Source organism: Hylaeus volcanicus, chromosome 3 (assembly GCF_026283585.1).
Source record: "Hylaeus volcanicus isolate JK05 chromosome 3, UHH_iyHylVolc1.0_haploid, whole genome shotgun sequence".
Taxonomy (NCBI): domain Eukaryota; kingdom Metazoa; phylum Arthropoda; class Insecta; order Hymenoptera; family Colletidae; genus Hylaeus; species Hylaeus volcanicus.
In genome coordinates, this window is record NC_071978.1 from 114126 (window position 1) to 136297 (window position 22172).

At 36.2% G+C, this 22172-nt stretch overlaps 3 protein-coding genes across 12 annotated transcripts in view; 1 reads left to right on the forward strand and 2 right to left on the reverse strand.

The window, feature by feature from the left end:
* LOC128873729 (adenylate cyclase type 2) overlaps positions 1-5079 on the reverse strand; it is a 16741-nt gene extending 11662 nt beyond the window's left edge. For 4 of the 6 annotated variants that reach the window (XM_054117502.1, XM_054117501.1, XM_054117506.1 and 1 more), the window contains exons 1-14: positions 4436-5079; positions 3919-4085; positions 3438-3767; positions 3081-3275; positions 2874-2980; positions 2676-2787; positions 2440-2567; positions 2201-2359; positions 1981-2113; positions 1439-1512; positions 1057-1162; positions 857-921; positions 581-763; positions 186-420 (exon numbers count right to left, since the gene is read on the reverse strand). In XM_054117502.1, coding sequence (XP_053973477.1) covers positions 186-420; positions 581-763; positions 857-921; positions 1057-1162; positions 1439-1512; positions 1981-2113; positions 2201-2359; positions 2440-2567; positions 2676-2787; positions 2874-2980; positions 3081-3275; positions 3438-3767; positions 3919-4085; positions 4436-4475 — 2034 coding nt within the window. In that variant the 5' untranslated portion in view covers positions 4476-5079. Of the gene's footprint in view, positions 1-185; positions 421-580; positions 764-856; positions 922-1056; positions 1163-1438; positions 1513-1980; positions 2114-2200; positions 2360-2439; positions 2568-2675; positions 2788-2873; positions 2981-3080; positions 3276-3437; positions 3768-3918; positions 4086-4256; positions 4371-4435 lie in introns of those variants that run through there. The other 2 variants (XM_054117503.1, XM_054117505.1) reach the window with 2 other exon arrangements.
* Positions 5080-5222: 143 nt separating this feature from the next.
* LOC128873731 (histone-lysine N-methyltransferase E(z)) lies at positions 5223-9101 on the reverse strand. 4 transcript variants are annotated; one of them, XM_054117512.1, is made up of 12 exons: positions 8866-9101; positions 8337-8650; positions 8024-8260; positions 7737-7953; positions 7541-7561; positions 7203-7303; positions 6927-7104; positions 6357-6731; positions 5972-6262; positions 5701-5883; positions 5447-5612; positions 5223-5383 (listed from the first exon to the last, which is right to left on the reverse strand). In XM_054117512.1, the coding sequence occupies exons 1-12, from the start codon at positions 8999-9001 to the stop codon at positions 5323-5325; spliced, it is 2280 nt and encodes a 759-aa protein (XP_053973487.1). In that variant the 5' UTR covers positions 9002-9101; the 3' UTR covers positions 5223-5322. The 4 variants fall into 4 exon arrangements, with proteins under 4 accessions (XP_053973487.1, XP_053973486.1, XP_053973488.1 ...); XM_054117511.1 differs by having other exon boundaries at positions 7541-7564; XM_054117513.1 differs by lacking the exon at positions 7541-7561 and having other exon boundaries at positions 8866-9100.
* A 166-nt stretch (positions 9102-9267) lies between these two features.
* LOC128873727 (uncharacterized) lies at positions 9268-21042 on the forward strand. Of its 2 annotated transcripts, none has more exons than XM_054117499.1 (16): positions 9268-9486; positions 11109-11291; positions 11588-11701; positions 11946-12425; positions 12570-17118; positions 17277-17346; positions 17453-17524; positions 18848-19037; positions 19121-19237; positions 19352-19528; positions 19606-19773; positions 19861-19953; positions 20069-20111; positions 20184-20296; positions 20394-20524; positions 20644-21042. In XM_054117499.1, exons 2-16 carry the CDS (start codon positions 11154-11156, stop codon positions 20660-20662), a joined length of 6474 nt encoding a protein of 2157 aa, XP_053973474.1. In that variant the 5' UTR covers positions 9268-9486; positions 11109-11153; the 3' UTR covers positions 20663-21042. The 2 variants fall into 2 exon arrangements, with proteins under 2 accessions (XP_053973474.1, XP_053973475.1); XM_054117500.1 differs by having other exon boundaries at positions 11124-11291.
* The last annotated feature ends 1130 nt before the right edge of the window (positions 21043-22172 follow it).

Sequence of the window (22172 nt, forward strand, 5' to 3'; positions counted from 1 at the left end):
GAGAGAGAGAGAGAGAGAGAGAGAGAGAGAGAGAGAGAGAGAGAGAGAGAGAGAGAGAGAGAGAGAGAGAGAGAGAGAGAGAGAGAGAGAGAGAGAGAGACGGTTTTCTATCGGAATATTTTTCTTACTCGTGGGATGTATGTCAAGCTTTTTCCGTACGAGCTTCATCATAGTTTCATACGTACTGGCACGACATCGTAACCGTTTGTCTGATCGACATCGATGAGACTCAACATGGACGAGCCGGTAGACAGGAACGCAGTAACCAAGTACGCCGTTATTCTGATGGCTCTGGTTAAAACTAACGGACGCCGGAAAATTTTGCCTTCGGTTTCGGATCTGCTAGCTAACCAACAAGTCGCAGCGAAAGTCGACAGGAGTAACAAACCTGCTACGAAACAGCCGTAAACTGTCGCGCTTCTGTAACAGAATGGATGCGTTCAACAACAACTTAGGATATGTCCACATACCTTTCATTTCGCTTCCTTTCGATTCGTAGATGTAGCATTTGTTATCAGAATAAAAGGGATTACACCTAATGATACTCGCTATTTTACAAGATATGTAAGTACTTACTTACTTCGGTAAGTAAATGATCTGAATACAGAAGATCATCGCGTAGAATGTACCAGAGGCGAGAAGATACCAAAGGAACTGTTCGTCGAGCTGTTCGCGGAATTCAAGTTCTTGATTTTGATCGTTGAACTGGTAAGTAAAGGGTGACATACCCTCGTTACCGTTGCTGTTACCCTTGCACCACTCTCTGTCGCGTTCGAACGGATACGTAGACATATAAATAGCGTCGATTAGATATGCGTTACACCGATTGAAATTAGAGAGAAAAAAAACAACTTACTTTACGTCGATGAAACAATTGACATTACTGTTCGCTAAAAGATTCGATTCGATCATGGCGATGCTCTGAAAGAAACAGAGATAACGAGTTGTTTAAATAGTACAATATATAGTACGATTTATTATGTTACATTTTCCTTTGTCGTTCTGTCAAGGTAAACAGTAAGAAGGAGAAACATACTCGATAACTCGTTTACTTACTGTTAAACCGATATTTTTAGCAAGCGTAGCTTCTGCGATATTGGCAAAAGGTTTATCCGCTCCCCAACATTCAACGTATTTCGTCATTTTGCTACTCGGTCTTGATCTGTTTGACAGTAGGGTAGACTATGTAAAATGTACATATATACATACATATAAATCGTATATGTATATGTATAAAAACGCATATCGCTACCGCGTCGATAGGTCCGTACATGTCAAGTTTCAAGAAATTGCAGGAGTAAATATTTGACAATAGAGAAAAGTTTTGCGAGAATCGAGGTAGTAATCAATGTCTATTGGCTACCTATGGTAATCGTAACACAGTTATACATAGAACAGAGTAATAGAACAACATCATTAAACGATATCGTATCCTTACCTTGTCGGTACCGAAGCAGTGCCACAATGTACGCGCTCACTGATGTCATCCTTTGAATTTTCTTGGCTGCTTTTCTAATAAAATACCAGATAAATTTACTGCCCGGGACTGTTTCATGTTGCACAAACTTTGACTTGTAATACAACTTATGTTTTTATAAAAATACATTTTTCATCCAAACACCAATTGAAACGACCTTGGCCTACGTTGCGAGGACACTGATCAACTTTTCCAAATCACATAATTGGCGGTCTCTTAAATACGGATCACAATTGAACTCTGGAACATGTAGTAGACACACACACACACGCGCGCGCGCGCGCGTTTTAAACTTAGAAAACGATCTATCCATATTTGATAAGCGTTTAAATGACCTCGTTGACCAAGAGTTTGTCTCTTAATTCTCATTTGTTTCTTTTTATTTTACCGTTGCTTACGCACGGATGCCGATGCTGACGGCATATACGTGTATCATAATGTGATAATCAACAAGTAGTTGCAAGTTAAAGTTGGATTAGATAATAGGAATCGAGTCATCTTACCTTCGGTGGTACTATCAAGAAAGTTTCGATGTTATGTCGTGCAAGATAACTTTCTCGAAATCCTCCGTTACCAGGTTCGACTTGAAAATGGTCACCGAGGTGAAGCAGGGTGGCTTTAGTTACGTGTACTCTCCTTGGTAAATATAAATGGTATAAGCGGTTATGATGAAAATATGCATTTGTATATGCGTGATCGATAGTACGTTTTACTAAAATGTACCCCGCTAAACCTCCGCTTTCCATGTGATTTGCCAGTGTAACGTCGTCGCTCCAAACGTCAAACTGCCATTTTCGTAGACCGAGTACTCCGCATAAAACGTTCCCCGTATGTATTCCGATTCTCATGTCCACGTTAAATCCCGTTGCTTCGCGAACAAACCTGATAAAGTTACGCTTATCGTTAGTGGCACCCTCTGTTTATTTTTTACATTATATGTATACATATACATACGTGTATACCTAATCGCATCTATCATTTCGAGTCCCATGTTTACACAGTTATACGCGTGATTCGGCCGCGAGATCGGCAGTCCTGAAACGCAGTAGTAACAGTCACCCAAGATCTTGATTCTCATGCACTGATTATCCTAAAAAGGTACACGTAACATGTAAATGTTTTAACACGTATCTATTCGAGCGTTGATTTTTCTTTACCTAAGGGAAAAGGAAACGTAAAAGGAGATGCAGATATTTACCTGTGCAATTTGGTCGAATCTTCCGAAAAGTTCGTTCAACGTTTTCACTAGATCCGAAGCTGACAATTGTTCCGAGAGCGGCGTAAAATTCACGATATCTGCATACAAAATGCTAACTCCCGCGCAAGTAGAAGAATATTCGGTTCAGTTATTAGAACATTGTAATTGTTGGAATATATTTTTTCCATTTTTCCTTACCTGACATTGTTGTGTCTCTGCACGTACATTTCGTGAAATCTGGTTTGTTGATGTTTGCTAACTTCCTGACAAGCGTCTGCCATTTTCAGCATGATGCTCCGTTTCACCTGTTTCGAACGTTACATACATTATAAATACATACGTGTTATATGTATGTTTATGTTTATGTTTATGTTTATGTTTATGTATAGATAGATCTAGACTTACCTCTGCAGCTATATAGGCCGGAATAACGCTCAACAGTAATTGTTCTTGTTGTTCCCTTTCGCATTCTAACTTTATTCTGGATTCGATGACCGTTTTCGTTCCAGAAAAGGTTTTAGTGTGCGCTCTCGCAGTTAGAATACTGTAATACGAACCAGCAAGTACTGCCGCCAAGAGGAAAACGATTTCGCTGCATATCTAATTAAAAGTAAGTAAAACGATCGGTGACCGAGTAAATGGTACAACGCGAACCCGATTGTACGAAAAATAAATGTGAGAATAAATATAAACTATACATATTGTGAAAATGAAAGAAACGAGATTTGGAGGAAAAAGATCGAGAAATAAGCTAGTAAATACCTGAGCTATTTGGTAGTAATTCGAGTAATCGGAAAATACGAATTTTCCACCCAAATGCACGACTATAAAAATAATTGCAAGAATTGTCGGAGTATGTCGGTTGCTTCTTGGTAATACGGCAACCATTGCAAGGATCGTTACAAATAAAGGCACCGAGCCTCGAAGAATCAAAATTCCAAGACCAAGGATCGTGGAAGAAGCGAAACCGATAAGAAATCGAGTTCTAATCGACGTTAAAGTCGATGGTAGCTGCGTCAGGAGCAACAAACTCAACGAGGAGAACAGCATTATCGTTAAACTCGATGCAGGAACAATTACTTGGGACAAGTCCTGTAAAAAGAAACTACCTTGCATACTTGCGTATCGCTTTGATTCCGACGGAAAAGTAGCAGTTTTACAACTGCTACTTGGTATGATAGTGTGTCAATGCCAACAGACATCGGTCATAAAATATGACGAAGCGATCGATTAGCGAATTTACCCGATAGTTTGTGATGCAAAGGACTCCTATTGCGAAAATCGAAGCAATTACAGAGACGAATAGAGTGCCGGTATAAAGGGATGCTGTTAATTTTCCTTCGTACTTGTCGCGCAGCTCTTCTAGTTCTTCGACATTCGTTTCGTTCGCAACGCATTCCTCCGACTTCTCTGAAACAACATTGATCGTTCAAACTTTATTACTTATTATACACGTTACGAAATTAATTGAATTCATCGTCGTAATCGTTAACAAACAAAAAATTAACGGATGATAATCAAAAATGTCGCGATCGAAAAAAAAAAAGATTATTAGTTTTTAACAATAGATAAATATAAGACCAGGTTGAACGTGGTGGTGTAGAACGGAGTAAATGGAGAAAAATTTCTAGCGGCCACGTAAAGAAGCGTAACGTTGAAATTGTCAACGAAAAATGAACGTTCGACGTAAAAAGTGACCGCGAATCAAGTGCCATACTGTCCGTATTTGCGTGCATGTGTATGTGCATAAAAGTACTTACGCGGTACAGAAGCATCAATTGAAGCACGGTACAGTTTCATTACGTTGTGTGGTAGTTGCGCCGACAACTAGTGTCAGCGGCAGTGGTACTAGTACTGGTAGTTACTGTTAGTGCTGGCAGTAGCGACCGCCACCTCATGCCCTTTTATTAATAGCGAGTTACGTCCAAAATAAAACGAACCGCAAACTGTTTGTAACCAAGATAAACGTTGTCGGATCGATCCGACTATCGACCGATGGCAACACCGGATACCCAGCTAAAAAAATGATTGCGCATCGGTTCCATTTATGGAAAAACCTAAGCTTTTAATCTCAACAGTTGCTCAATGTCCAACAAAAATTCTTTTCAATCTTTTCTATTGGAGATGTCCGCGTAATTTTCACGATTAACATTTATTCCGTATAATACATTTTTCTAGCTATTTGCTAGGCTTACCACAATCTAAAATTACGTGTGTTAGCTGATGAGTAACTATAAAATCATGGCATTTTTTTTAAATGTATTTTATTAACTGCTCAAGTATAAAGATATTTTGCAATCTTGGTATAGGTTCCCTCTAATTCGTGACGAGACGTAAAAGAAAAAAGAAAAAAGAAAAAAAAAGTAGATCGAACCCTATTCTTTCTCATACAGTGCTTCGAAACCAACGCCGAACCGATAGGTTTAGTCAACGGTTGACTTACGGAAAACGCTGCCAATCAGTGGTTAATTTTTGAACGAGCCTTACACGTAAAATGTGAAACTAATTGAATGAATTTCCAGCACGCCAGACATCCAATATGACAAGTACATATGTACGTGTTCGATTTGTACAATATTCTTACACATTTATACATCTTTTATAACGTTACATTATCATCGATGTTCGGTATCAAGTCTTGTATACATTACAAAAATTCCATCTCACGTTCTATACCCACGAATTTTAATTGTTCCGTTGGTCCGTATCTGTAAAGAAAAATGAATCTTTTATGCACAAGCAATATCATTTGAAAAGGTAATTTACTTTACCTGTAATCGAAAAATAATTCTTCGCCAGGTTGAATAGCTCTTTTGGCAAAAATACCAATTCTATGATCACCGTTTACCATCATCACTTTTGCGTAACAATTAGGATTTATCGAATGATTTGCGAATCTAATTTTATTTCCCTTTCTCGTAGCGTCCACAACAAAGTCTGAAAGTTAAAATTCATACTCAATCGTACATTCGTACGTAAGTTTAATTGTAAGATTAAACCGACCATTATTTTACGATATTCTTACCATTGTTAAGATTGAAGAGAAAACTGCACATATATTTATCGTATACTTTGCCCCTTCTATCAGCTTCGTCTTGACTTATAATTTCACCGCAATATTCCGAGATAAACTCGTTTTTTCCTGCGGATTCTTTAAGAAATATTCCCCAACCAGCCACGTCGGATGGTGCCATTAAAAGATGTTTATCTGAAATATAGTTTATTTATAATTGATAAATAGATGAGCTAAAGGGCAATGGGAAAAAAGAAGAAGAAAATGTAGATGTGTCACGTACGAAGACCACGTTGAACGCTAACATTCTTGCAGGATATTTTGGTAATGTGAAACTGATCTGCACCGCACGTCTGGCAAAGATCTGGATCGCATTCCCTTACGGCTAGATAACACGGACATTGTTTCGTGTTACATTGAGCTTTACACCTGCATCCCGGGAATCGATTTTGGCATTCGCTGCTGCATTGACAAAACTTTTCACAGAAATTCTGAGCCTGTATACATGGACACGAGTTATCGCATTGTCTTCCTGGATGGTCGCATGGTGCAAAATTATGGACATGATTAGCACCTTTCGAAAGAAAACATCGATAATTTATACATTAAAATCTAACTAAACAACGATTAAATAACACGTTATTTATTTTATGCATATATCCTATTACCAGAGTCTTTCTTCAGTTGTATCTTTCTGCAATGCATCGACCAAAGCCGATGTTTCTTTTTTTTCTTTCGCGGCGGAGTAAAGTCCTTTAAATTTTCGATCGCAGGAATATCCGAAGCTTCTTTTTGTGCAAACTGATAAACTTCTTGACAAGTTTTCGTCAACATTATTTGTGCTAATGCACATGGATTGCCGGGAAAGGCTTTGTGAAGAGCTCGAAACAAGCTTTGCTCTGAACCAGTCCACGAAAGTTCGTTTTCTGTTTTTATACGTTTATCGAGACCCAGCAGCATGAACGGCACTTGATTTTCCGGTTGTGTTTGATCTTCCATTGACTCTTCTGGCTTTGTTTCTTTATTGACATTCTGTTTGAAATCTAATGCAACATGTTACTAGTTAATCAGGGTCTATATACATACATATATTAATCCTATCAGCAAGTTATATGGTACTTGATACATTTCACAGACACATTTTTAGACAGACAAAACTGTCCAATGAATAGCTAACAATTTGTGTCGAGAGTACAATGAAAAGCGACTTTCTTTTTTATAACAGTCAATCGTTTTACCTTGACAACCACCCCCCTGACTATACTTGTTGCTATCATTGCTATCTTCGCTACTCGCTTCATTCCCAGAATCTACACTCGCTTGCTTTCGTACTTTTCTAGGACCTCCGCGTTTTTCGTCACTTTCCTCGTCTTTTACGTCAGCTGCTTGCGCTGCAAGTTTCTCCTTCATTCCTTCCTACAAAAGAAAAGGTATTTATGTGTTATTAGTATTACACGCGTCCTACGTTTGCATCTTCATCTAGAGAGATCTTGGTTTGTTTTTCTCTTATATACCAAGTGCATGTAACATTCCGTTCCACACGGTTCAGAAAATGGTTTCAAATCGGGTCCCTTCCGTTTTTGCAGGTTCGGTCCCGGATGACAGACTTGAAGACCTATAAGTAACGTAGTAAATTTAGCGTAAATATATTTCACAATGTAAGTAAATAAATAAATAAATAAATAAATGAACGAGGTAAACGTAGGTAGTAGACGGACAATAAATGACGAATAAAATTCAATTTGCAGACGAATCCTTGATGATGCCTTTGTGCTAAACAAAATTAAAAAAAAAAAAAAAAAGAGAATCAATTGCTCAAACACGGTCGTTTGTGCGCAATGTTGTTCTTTACCTTGCGGCGATGATCCCCTGGCTGCTACGATAAATCAAGAATCATAGATTATTGCGATTAATAAGTGTTCCATTTGCAACGGGAATCCAGCGTGTATGGCCGTAACGCTATACCTTGTATAGTGCTTAGAAGCAAGGTAGGCGAAGATATGCGAGTCGCGAAAAGAGCAAAACTTACTCGGTGTTATTATACTCACGGTGGAGAAAGCAGTCATATTTGAAGCACCTTCTGCAAAAAAGTGTGTGAAAAGAATGCATAGTTTGTTCCCTCGGTACGCTCTTAGCGTTTACTCCGTCGATATTTGGCGTACACTCTGGTGGCAGGATATTCGGATCTGATCTTTCCGTTAATTCTATGTATTTTTCCTTTAATTCTTCTGGTCTGCCTTTGTCAGGGAACATACTGGATATCGCCTTAAATTAAAATGGTAATGTGACAAATCAGAGCAAACAAAACAAAATGATTGTGTGATTATTAACTTACATTGAATATATGCATAGATGGAAATGGTTTCCCATGCATTTTAACATCTTCTAATAACTTTTCCATTTTGACCTCTGTTTTAATATTGTTATCCTTCTTATCTTTATCCTCTTCCTTCTCCTTTCCTTTTTTCGTTTGTTCTCTTTCCTTATCTTCTTTTTCGTATTGCGTTAAAGCATTTACCAGATCCACAAATATGGAATCATCCATAAAACCAGATTCTCGGTCTCCATGAACCTATAATTTATAAAGCTTCACATTCTACACTATGCCATTTTATAACAAAATTATAACATATAATTTGACTTCATACTTTTCCATCGTAATTTTTTATTAACTCTTCGATAAATGTACCATCCTGATCTAAAATTTCATCCCCCATATAAGGTATATTGTGTAGCACTGTCTCATCTTCGACCATAAAATTTTGCTGTATAGGTGCCCAGGTGTACATGGTTGGTATCGGAGTGACAGCGTTAATGATTTTGACAGGACATGTTTGTATATCTCCATCAGAGCTAGTAACTTCCGCTTTTTTCATGCAAGAAACATGAGGTGGAATATCTTGCATAGCCAGCCACATCGCCTTTCCATCCGTCCATCGTTTTTGTTCAACCGTTAACAGCTCTAATCGTACAGTTCAATCATAAATTATGCATAATTAGATTTCTTGTTTCTGGATGTGTTTGTAAACTATGGGCATAGTGCTATAAATTTATACGAAAGAGAACGGCAGCATTGTAAGAAAACAAGCAACATGTTCGTAACTTTAACTGATCAAACGATAGAAAATGAGTCAGGTAAAAAGTTTTGTTTCAATTACGAAAAGAAGAGATACCGACCAGACATAACCTTACGATTCTGATTCCAAGCTATCTTGACCTCGTCTGCCCGTTTATAGCGTTTCATTTGTCGTAGACGCATGTATTCGGACTTTACGCGCTTTCTCCATTCCGCGGATACTTTTGCCTTCGACATTGTAACAAAGAATCAAATCATTGTTAGCAAAGACAATCTTGTTAGTATATAGATTAGTTGTACTTGTGTCGTATGATCGTTGTATGCAATCTGCAATGGCAATGATATAGGACATATAAACATCTAGACAGGCGCCAAGCCAATGATTCGACCCTGATCCCTGATTCAGGCGCCACCTGGTGCTGGCTATCTATCTTCAAGATATTTACTGTTAGTATTTTCCATCTGAATTGATTGTGAGCATTGCGAGCAATTTCGAGTATGGCCAGCCTGGTTCACCCTGGTCTTCTGATCCATTCTGATCTGTTCTGATCGTCGTCAGCCGTCTGCCGCCTGGCCGCCATTTATATCAGTTTCACTAGTTTCAACCATCGATGTTAATGTTAATGTTAATGTGCCAATTTTCATTAGTAATTGTTTAAGCAAGTACGGTTTTCGTGAATTCTACATCAAAAGTTCCACCTGCTTTCTGAATATATCCAGCTGTGAGTATTACTTTCTAATTTCATGTATTTACAATTACATCCTTTATCCTTGTACACTTTTCTAAGGACTCGGAAGATCATATATCATATATTTAAATATGAATTGTTCGCGGTGCGCGATTTATATTACATGTACGAACAGTACAAATGCTGTTTATATCGATACAAGAAACCTATAAAAATTCTATTGCGCTTATTGTATTATATTTTATTATATTATATTGGTGATAAATAAATGGAATTTAATTTTTCGCTAAAAATTATGACGATTGCGTAGAGCTACTTGTCATAGCATATTTTTGAATTTGTATCAATGAATTGTTGATATTTAATCGACGTGCATTTTATGTCTTTGATATTTTTAAAATATGCAAGAAAAATAAATGTACTTTGTACTTGTCTGTCATTTTCATATCGTACATTCATCAATTCGATGCATTTTACTCGACCCAGCTTGGCTTTTGATGCATTGAACATCCTTTTTGAATATGTTAACAACACACGTTTAATAGCACAAGTTTTGTGCACCACTTGTACATATATTCCAATGCAATTAAGATTATACAAAAGGTGTATTACAATATGTAGCTTGTTGTACATCTATCGTTGTATTGTTACAACCTTTGACGAATATACTACACGATTACATAGTGTGTCTTATATTTTGTTATTTTCATATATTTTAATAATTGTTATCGTATAACAATTATTCATATTTATATCACGTATCGTGTGTATTATTTATTAATATTATTTTGTATATCTTTGTGCAAACTTCTATGAATAACACATCGATAATTCTTTTACGAGAAACTATTTTATTTCCCAATAAAAATATTTAGTAGGTCGATCTGTTTAAAAAACTTTTGTTACGCTACGAATTTATTGAATTTGTTATATTAAGTGAACAAAATAAGTTCACTGGATAATGAAATAGCCTTTGTAGAAAAGTAGCAAAAGAATCACGCTGTATCGAATTAACTACAAGCATTCCGTAGGAAAATATATTGTTTCGCGTAGGCTTTCAGGTAATATATAGCGTGTCCTAGAATATACAGATCACGATGCTAAAGTTGTATAGCTTTGAGAGAAGATGTAATATATACACGATGGTTTTTTTGCCAATGAAAGTATAGAGGAGATTTGTAGATCGACTTTGTACTTTTAAATTAAATATTTAAAAGTTTTTTATGCGAGAGTTCGATAGAACAACAAATTTTAAAGATACAAATATTACGAGTCATTTCGGCATTATTCGCCTATTAAAACAGTGGAACTGTGATTTGCAAATTATTATATCACACGTACGTTGAATCTAACTGGATGTAAACAAAGCATTGTTCAACGATGCTTTTGTAGCCGAATACCTCAGAAATTGTTAATTTTTTTGATAGATACTCCTTAATACTTTCTTTTTTTAAAATTTGTTGTAAACTCTATGAATACTGCTATAAAAAAAAGTTTCAAATTTCATTTAAGAAAATAAAGTTGATCTTTGAATCTTCCATATGTCTCTAGTCACAAAAAAACTATCGGCATTTATTATGTCCTTTTTAAAATCATATACTATAGCTAACTTTTGTAAGCATGTGACTTTTGTCTTCTATTATATGATAAAACAGTTTGGAATGCGCTAGCAAACCATTTGCTAGAGAGAGGGTTTAAAAATGCAAAATTGGAACCAATGGCAATTGTCAGCTGGTGCTGTTGCCACTCCAATGCCACAACCACCAGTTGGTTATGCTGCACCAGGAGCAGATCCCATGGCTATGATGCAAGCATACATGCAGTATTATAGTCAACCGGTAAGTATCGCATTAAAATTAAAAATCTATTCTTATATTATATAGCTCCAGTTCGGAATAATTAAGTTTTTAATGAAAGTTATCGAGTGTTATATAAATTATTAAAAATTTGGATGGCTATTTCATACATTTGGTGTAACTATATTAATGTCGGAAATGTTGCGAATGCAAGAGATTTCTGTATCGAACAGGTTTATAGCAGAATGTGTTAATTTATTTAGGTGCCAAGAGCAGAGCAATTGTATTATAATTCTATTATAATGAATAATAATAAAGTTATCGTTTCTTTTTATTAGGCACCCAGTGGATACACTTCAGAACAATGGGCTGCAGCTCAACAACAAAACTGGGCCCAGTGGCAGCAATGGCAACAACAATATCAGCAATGGCAAGCTCAATACGGAGAGAAGGTATATGGGATTACCATTCGCCTTATTAAATGACTCGAATGAAAGTATATTAAAATATTATTATCGCGAGAAATGTGCCCGAATGTTTAGAGTCCTGATGTGTTTATAGTAAAACTTTCAAGTATAGTTTTGGTTTGAATGAAAAATGAATGAAAAATAGAAAATAATTTATTTGTTTTCAATCACATTAAACATTACACTGATCGGCGTTTATTCAATGATTGTTGATTAAATTTTGTTTCAGTATCAAGAAACGATGAAGCATATATCGGTGCAGAATATGAACCTAGCCAATCAGGTGTCACAATTACCAACTGTACAACCTCCACCACCTCTTCCAAAGGAAGACACAAAACCGCCATTACCTCCAAACACATATCAATTTACAAACATGCCTCCACCACATCAAAACAATCTTCCATTATTTCCTGTTAAACAAAATGCAAATATCACAGTGCAAGCTAATGCACAGAATTGTCCTCAAAATCCTCCTTTACCACCGAATCAGCCACCGCTACCTCCTGAAAACAGTAATAATATCAAAGAAAATATATTAACCGGTAAACGCGGTAGTAGCAGCGTTAGTGAATGTAATAGTGCTAAAAGATTAAAAGTTGAAGATGAAGAATTAACAGAGGCTGAGAAAACATTCGATGCTCAATTTAAACAGTGGGAGGAGCAATTTAACAAGTGGAAAGAGCAAAATGCTAATCACCCAGATAAGGTAAGTAACGTTACGATTGCTATTACTTTGATGCATCGATAAAGAAAAACGGGTAATGCATTAATTAAAATGGTATAAGTAAATTACCTAGTCTACTAGGTAGAATTCGACTAAAATGGGATATAATTTTTATTATAATTGCAGACCCAGTACAAACAGTACGAAGCAAAGTGGACATCCTGGCGGGAGAAGCTTATCGAACGACGCGAACAGATGCGTAGAAAACGTGAACAGCAAAAACAGGCAGCCACTAAGACAGAAGTTGAGAAAAATAAACAGTTACCTGGTGATGATAAAATAATGAATATTTTGTCGAGTACAGAAAACCAGGGATTGATCAACAATTTGTTAGGCATTGGAAAAACCCTTGGTTTAACTGGAAAACAAAATAGCAGTGTACCTCCACCGCCACCGCCGCCGCCACCACCAGCAACAGAAACTACGGCAACCAATGTTCAAACAACGACAATAACATCCTCTTGTCAAGTTACACCACAATCGACAACAGCCCAGTTACCAGTGAATATGAATATGAATATGAATATGAATATGATGTCTTCTAACGTAATGAATTCTTCGTCATTTTGGAATTCTCAACAATGGACGCCACAGTATAACGCAGGAGTAAATATGTCGAGTTTCCGTAACTTTCAGTCTATAACTGGTGTGCCTCCGCCATCTTTTGGCGCACCATCGACGCAAATGCCACCGCCAAATTTTACACAACCACCGCCAAACTTTTCAAATGTTCCAAATTTCTCCCAGCCACCGCCGGGTTTTGCTAGTAACGATATACGACAAAATACAAATGTTCGACCGCTGGTTTCATCGAATGTGCAGGGAAGACCTCCTCCTCCTCCTCCTCCTCCACCTCCTCCTCCTCCTCCTCCTCCTCCTTCATTTAGTTCGAACAATGGACCCGGTCCTGACGGACATTTTCCGCGTAACGATCGTTTAAATAAAACTGGCACAATGGGTGGTGGTGGTGGTGGCGGTGGTCATAATCATCCAAGTAACCTTGGTATTAATGAATCTAATCGACAAAAAGATGGCACGCCACACGATCAGTTCCGACCGAATGATTTATTTGGTCAACGAAACGATAACTACAACAATCAATTAAACGATGAACGAGTATCGGAAACTTTATCGGAGCAATTTAGAAGAGACGATCGAAATTATAAAGAACAAGGAAGTAATAGTCAACAATTCGGTCAACAGAAGATAAATTTCACCAACGATAGATATCCTCTTGGAAGTGATGGTTTTGGACCAGGAAATAATCGATTTGGTTCGACAAATGACAGATTTGGATCTGGAAATGATCGTTTCGGTTTAGGAAACGATCGAGCTGAACTTGGTAATGATCGTTTCAGAACTGATAGCTATAGATTTGGATCTGGGAATGATCGATTTGGGCCAGGAATTGATAGAATGGGATCAGGAACCGAGTCGATTACCGACCGTTTCGGACCAAATAATGATAACAGATTTCTTGGTACAAATATCGATCCATATGGAATAGACTTAACAGAAAAATGCGATAGATTTAACAGAAATAGTTTAGATCGTTTCGATCAAAAAGACATGGGAGATGGTGGACGCAATATCTTTCCAAATACTTCTCGATGTTTTAATAGAAATAATCAATTCGAACCACCGGATAAACTAGCACCAGAATTGAAAAAACTTATGGAGAAACGCAGAGCTGCGTTAGATGTTTTTAAACCAAGTTTTCTTGATTCCGATCAAAGCATTAGCATCGGTTCGTTAAGTGAAAGCTTTAAAAAAATCACTGGCGATTCTCCATTTATGAAAAGTTCTATTGGGAATAATAATTTTGGCCCGCCGCGAGTATCTTCTAGTTTCGGACCAGGAGCTGGCGGTGGTTTTGGTAATTTTCGAATGGCTGGCGGTGACTTGAAAGCTCAAGGAAATTTGGAATTTGGCCCGCGATGTCCCACAGGAATTGGACGTAACAATTCATTCGATTTACGGGATGGGCCAACAGTTTCATTTCCAGGGCCTACTTCTACTACTACTACTCCTACTACTACTACTACTGCTACTGCTACTGCTACTGCTACTGTTACTACTACTACTACTACTACTACTACTACTTCTACTTGTACTTCTAATTCTAATTCTAATTCTAGTCCGCAGCAAGTGCAAAACTGTGCGAATACCGAATTGAGATCAGAAATAATGAATGTTGGGATCGATAAAGATATTCGTAAAGAGAATAAAGAGGAATCTGCTGACATGACAGTAGAACAAACAGAAGTAACGAGTCTAAACTCAAACGAACAAAATATCGATAGTTCGCGAAGAGATCGTTCAGAAAATTATCCGGTGCAAAACAAGGTAGCATTATTGGAAACATCGAGCTGGATAGAAACGCAATTTCCCGAAGATAATTTATCGCGAAAGAATGGTAATAATGGCAAGGAGAATGAAAATCCATCTGGAAATTGTAACGCTATATCGGAACAGGATATGAATGAAGCAACGGAACGAAAAGAAGATTTAGCCAACAACGATTGTACCGATATTAAGAAGAAAATTGATGTGTTACCGTTTATGGGAGAAAATGATCCAAAACCGGAAGATTTAAACATGGAGCCACCTCCGGAATTTCCAAATTTGGCTCTTGTTTCCATAGACGCTAACGAACCACCCACTGATCCATCGTACGATGGAAAAGAGTCGTCTTCCGTGAAATCCTTCGTTAACGCTCAAGAATGCCCTGATCCCAGAGATAATAGTTCCCTCGATAATCTGTTTATTTCGAGAGGAATGCAATTTAAACCAAGTACATCTTTGTTTGGCCCTAGATGTTCCAACGATAGCAGGTTTTCCGTATTCGAACCTAGAGGTTTAATTTTATTCAATTCTTCCGATGCCAATCAATCGTATCCATCGGGAGCTTGCGTTTCAACCGATGGACAGTTAGGACCTCGAAGATCTACCGATAGTCAGTTGGGTCTACAAGGATTGACCGATGGACAGTCGATTGGTTTACGAAGACCCATCGACGGACAGTTTGCCGTAACGAGGGCACAATTTACTCCGAGACGTGCGAATGAATCACAGTTTGGTCCAAGAGGAACTAACGACGTACCGTTACCGTGTCGTCCAAAAAATACCAACGACGGAGTATTTGCCAGTAGAGGTCCCATCGACAGTCAGTTTGGAATACGAGCAGGCCCAAATACCGTCGGACAGTTTGGTCCGAGAAGTTGTAACGTCGACCAGTTTCCTTCCACGTTCGACGGGCAGTTTGCTCAAAGAAGACTTAACGATGGCCAGTTTGGAACTCAAGGATCTAACAACAGACAATTTGGCGTTGGTAGGGCATGTGACCAACCTTTCGATAATCGAGGTCCTAACGACACGCAATTTGCTGTTAGACCATCTAACGAAGCCCAGTTAAAATTCGCCGGAGCCAACGATCGATTTTTCGGATTGCGACGCAACGAGGCAGCTTATCAACGAAATTCGAGTAGCTTGAAAGGTACAAACGACGGGCAATTTTCCAATAGATTCAACGAGAAACAATGTGATATTACTGGCGAAGGAAGTTTCGGATCTCAAGGTTCGAGCGACGCATGCTTCGGCGGAACACGAGCTGCTGGTTCGTTTGCGTCTCGAGATCCTACCGATAGATCGTTTGATATTCGAGAAATAGGAACGTTTCGATCCAAGGGAGAAATTAATTATAGTTTGTGTCCGAAAAGCAGAGAGACAAATTCCGAAACCGGTAGTTGCGAGATTCGCGGCGATGGACGAACGTTTCAAACTAACGACCAAATGCAGATCGAACAAAATATGCAGCAAAGCCAGTTTAATTCAAACCAACCATATTCGAAAAATAGTTTCGGCGACATCGATCAAAGATCTGGTCAAGATTTTGGTTACGGTGAGAAATCATTCCATGCTCAGAATGAAACATTTAATCCAAGCACGCCGAGCAATATAGAATTATTACGCCGGTCTCCTCTAAATTCGAGTAAAGCCGATATCGTAGCCGATCAAAGTTCCGAAAAGAGTACGACTGATTTGACTGTGACAGATTGTAAAACTGTCTACGGAGAATCGTCGTTGGCATGTAATTATGGAAAGTTCGATGGTCCTAATATGCAAATGAAACGATCGATCGATAATCGACAATCTCAAGTTATTTGTCCAGGTGTTAAAGAGTTTTGCATTGAAAAGCAATTCAATTACAATCACGGTGGTGCCACCGCTGCTGATAAGAAATTCATTGAACATATACCTGTTAAAGTGGTCGATTATGCTCATACTTCTCGTTCATCGATTCAAGATCATCTAACTCCTATGCAATGCTTCGATTATGGCCATGGTAATTTGAAACCACTAGTACCAGATCGCGAGCTATATCCGAAGAAAGATTTTAGAAATTGGGAAGAAAATGAACAAAATTTGAAGGACTATACAGAGAAAATGAGGAGATACGAACATTATTCGAGAGAAACGGATTCTACGCGATCTAGAGGTTACAGTCACAGAAGAGACAGCGAGGAATTTATTAATAATAAGAAACCCGAACGAGAATATAGACAGAAAGAGGAGTACAAAGGAAAAGAATGCGAAGGTAGATTGTTTCAAGATCGTATGCCTCCTCTTAATAAAGATCATCAAAATAATCGACACGATATAAACACGAATAAAGGTAATTTTTGTATTTATAGTCAATTTATTATTAAAGAAAACTTTTCAAATTTAATACGGACACGTGTAACGTTACACTCGTAAAATGCGTATACGGTTCATTGAATTATTCTATTGTACGAGTAGTTTTACATTTGTTGACGTTTTCTAAAACTGTAGAACGAATCCGGGAAAGGTGTGAAACTTCGCAAAAGGAAACGACTAAAGAGAATGACAAAGATGAAGAGAGGTACAGTAATAGTGAATATTTAATTTATACATTTATATACATACAAGTTATCATGAATTATATTAATATTTAAACGAAACTAGTTTGAAAATATATCTTTCTTTAGATCGAAGGGAAATATTAAGTGGCAAGAAAACTCGAACAAGAACGTCGTTGAGACAAAGCCGTCGGATACCAGGTATGTTGTATTAATTATTAAATGCGGTTTAAATGTTTTAGTCGTTGAAAAACTGTAAAATAAACGCATTTACAACTTTTGTGTTCTTAAACAAACTCACACTATGAATTGTTATACCAATGGGTGTACAATGTATAAATTATTTGAAATGGACATATTTCATTTTGCATAAAATATGAAGACTTGCGTATGCGAGTTGGTGCTATCCCTTCAACTGCTGAACCGCGCAAATGTATTGTGTTGATATTGTTGGCGCATACAATTGGTTTTTGTGAAAACCAATGGTTTTCATTAGTTGCGATATATGTAAGTATATCGTATTTATACATGTACACAGGCTCTCCAATTTTAATCTTTCACGTTTATCTCCGAATCTAGTGATTGTTTAAAGTAATATTTCAGATGAAACTTGGTTTGTTTCGCGAGGGACATGCATTAGCTAAAACATGCCCCTCTTGAAACTAACTAACTTTGATACGAGATATTTTTTTTTAACTATTAGATTCGGTGATAACGTCGCGACGTGATGAAATTAAAACGGGATATCCTGTGTTGTGTGTTGATATTATTTGCGTCAATGTATTGATTAGTATCGAATTGTATACTTAAAAAACAACATTGAAAAATTTGATATCTTCACATGTTTTATAACGATTAAAATATATGTTAAATATGTACGACTAGTACAGTTAACAACTAGTTTTAGAAATTTATGACATTTTGGGCATTTTTAGATGATTTGAAAGTTGATATTTATTAAACAAAATTTTATGTATGTTCTCTCTCCCACATCAAATATACCGACAATGTTTGAAAATCAACTAAGCATACAACAACGAAAAGCAAACATATTTTATTTTTATGTGTTTGTATTATTATGTGTCGACATGGTTTCTACAGTTTCTTTCACCTCCGCCATGGGTGATAGAAGAATGTGTACCATATTTACAGGTTTTTTATATTGCTATTGCTATCTTTTATAATTTAAACAGCATTTCTATTTACTCTCATATTTAATATACTGTACAACCTTTGACATAGGTTTGTGCAAAAACTCTGCTTATGAACCTGCTAGCAGAGATATTTCAAGTATTGGATAAATGTTCAAATTTGAATATATAAAGTATATATATATATATATATATATATATATATATATATCGATTGTTACGTACTCGTGATCATTTATATTTCATTGGTAATTTTCTTTATTTTATGTTGTACTAAAAGGATTGTCATATTTTATTCACTGGTGCATTTATAAACTCGAAAGTTTGATTGTCTCTCAAAGATCTCGTAGTAAATTAAAATCACGTGGTTTAGTGTTACAGATATACAACAGAATGTGGCCGAGTCAACACCAAAAACTTTGGAACTTCCGAAAACACCAAATTCTACAATGGTGGATGACTTGTTGTGTGCTCCGGGTCGTCAGAACAGACCACCAAAAATAGCCATAATTTTAAGAGGTCCCCCAGGCAGTGGGAAATCATTTGTTGCAAAACTGATTAAAGTAAAACGATATTTTCTGGACTATTATAATTCATCTATTTATTTTAATATAGTTCTAGACGTATATTCTCACATTTTCTCTAGGATAAAGAAGTTGAGCAAGGAGGCTCCGCACCAAGAATTTTAAGTCTCGATGATTATTTTTTGGCCGAAAAAGAAATAGAATCTATGGACGACAATGGGAAGAAAGTTACAGTTAAGGTATGCCACGCTATAGAGTAATAATGAGTTTCGAATGACTCCGAGGTAGTACGAATTATTATCTTATTTAAATATATTTTAACACAATTTATTTTACTTAATTGTACTTTATAGGAAATGATCTATGAATATGAAGAAGCAATGGAGCAAAGTTATGTAACATCGCTCGTGAAAGCCTTCAAAAAGAATATCACCGATGGTTTCTTTAACTTTATAATACTCGATTGTATTAATGAAAAAATATCCGATTACGAAGAAATGTGGAGTTTCGCTAAAACCAAAGGTTTCAAAGTAAGTTTTATTACAATGAAAACAAGGTACAATCTTTTTTTTTAAATCACTATTTTACATAAGCATTCAATTTATAGGTTTATGTGTGCGAAATGGAAATGGATTTACAAATCTGTTTAAAAAGAAACATTCATAATCGCACAGAAGACGAGATAAACAGAATTATAGATTACTTTGAGCCCACGCCAAGTTACCACCAAAAATTGGATGTTAACTCAATGTTACAAGATCAGGCGATAGCAGAGGTATGTTTTTCAAGTTCACCTTCCTACCTCGTACCATGCATATTTTGCATACATTTGTGGAATAGCAATTGTACGTTTTTACAATAGGTTCATATGGAAGACAGCGAAGAAACACAGGACAAGCCCTCTCAACAAAATGAAGATAGTCAAGACAGTCAGGATGATGGCCAAGATATCGTTGTAAGTTTCAATTTTTAGGGAATAGCGTAAACGATATGAATTACTTTAAAGGTGATCGAAGAGATGTTATTGAATAAAGACATAAATAATTTCTATTTAATTTCTTTCTTTTTAGGGAGTAAGCAAATGGGAACGCATGGAAGCAGAAGATAAATTAGGTTAGTCGTCGTGTATTGTATAAGATATTTTTTCTTTAGCGTTGATTTACTTTATGTAAATGTAAAATGCAGATCGTTTGGATGGGCTTGCAAGAAAGAAGAACGAAGGAAAAGTACAAACCATGAAAGATTTTCTTCAAGTTCCCGACTATTATAATATGGAAGATACTTCTGGTAAAAAACGTGTAAGTACACTTTCAATTTGTCAGCGGTATGGAGGATAATATAACTTGAACTTATTAATGTAACATTTATACAATTCAATTCAATTCAATTCAATAGGTACGTTGGGCAGATTTAGAAGAACGTAAAGAACAAGAAAAAATGCGTGCTGTGGGGTTTGTAGTTGGTCACACAAATTGGGATCGTATGATGGATCCAACAAAAGGAGGAAGCGCCTTAACACGTACAAAGTATGTATAATTTAACTTAATTTAACGTTTTTAATATTAAAGTACATATTACAAATTTAGTTTCTGTACAAGGTTAATTAGGTAACAAATCTAGTCTTATATAATCATTGTTATTGCAGGTTTTTCTCGCTATCGTAATGATAGTTCTGTTTTATTTGAGTGAATCTAACAAAGAAGCGAAAAAGGAAGATGTCTGCAACTTTCGCATTCTTCGAATGATGAATTTAATACAGCCTTAGATAAAAATCATTTAGAAAAATCAGCATAAAGTCGTTTCAGCTTTTGTAAATTACTGTATATAATATAACTGTAATGAAATTGTTTTCATTGCACATTTTTATATGTAATTCATGCATTATGTGTAAGATAGACCTATAACATAAGTGTACATGATAGTTATACACTGCCTACCGACAGTTTTATCACTGAGAATAAAGAAATATGCATTATTAAGTTTAAAGAAATAACCATTGTACGAATGAAATAAAGAATAAAATGCAAAAAATTATACAACATTTCATACCGATGACCACTATTTATTAAACGTAATCTAGAGAAACAAATAAATATAAAAAAATCTCTTCTACAAGGCGACTTAATACACTTGGGTCTCTTTGTTTCATGTGTAATATAAGAGACACCGCTATCATCAGACCATCACTAATCAAATGGATGAAAAACGATTAACGGAAATGGAAATGGTATCGTAATACCGGTCGTCCGACTCAGTTTTTCAAGGTATGGCTAATAAAATTGAATAAAATGTATCGAAAGTCTGTGGCACAAAAATAAAAAGTAATGAAAAATTACGATAACGAGGAGAAAGATGTTATGTAAAAAGGTTATGTATACGATAAGTGATATAGGAACAAAAAAAAAGTAACTCTATGAACTATAAAACAAATAAATAAAACAAATTGTGTCGCCGTCTAGCGGTAAATAGGCCGAACTAAATTTTCGAATGTATACTCGAAATATTTCCTTAGAAATAACTTAAAATAAACTTAAATAATAAGTGTAGGAAATGTTAAAATGGTCGGCGCATGTGTGATTATGTGAAATTTATCATTTTTAAAATAAATATTTTATTTAATACTGGTCTTGGTACCAGTGGCGCCATCGGTGACAAAACGCGCAAGTTTTTAGTGAAAATAGTTCCCACTGTTTCTGTAAGATAGCATCACTGACGATCAATTTTTTGATTTAACATAAATGTATAAATAATACAATTCGATGCTTTATAATAACACTAAAATTTATCATTTTTATGAATAGTTATTTAATGCAGCAATAATTATCGACTTGTAGTTAGTGGCGCCATCTAGTGGTAACAGTGGGAACTACTATTTGTACTAGAAACTTGGGCATTTTACTACCGATGGCGCCACTAGTACTAAAACTAGTATTAAATAAAATATTTAAAATAATAATAAATTTAGCATAATCGCACACGCGTTGACCATTTTATTATTTCTTACGGTTATTATTTAATTGTATTTTAAGTTAATTATAAGGAAAATGAGATACTGGGAGTATAATAAGTGTCGCATATACAACTTTCGAAAATTTAGTTTAGTCTGTTTACCGCTAGGTGCCGATACAAATTTTTACATTTACAATATTATATGTTTTTCTTACATTTAAATAA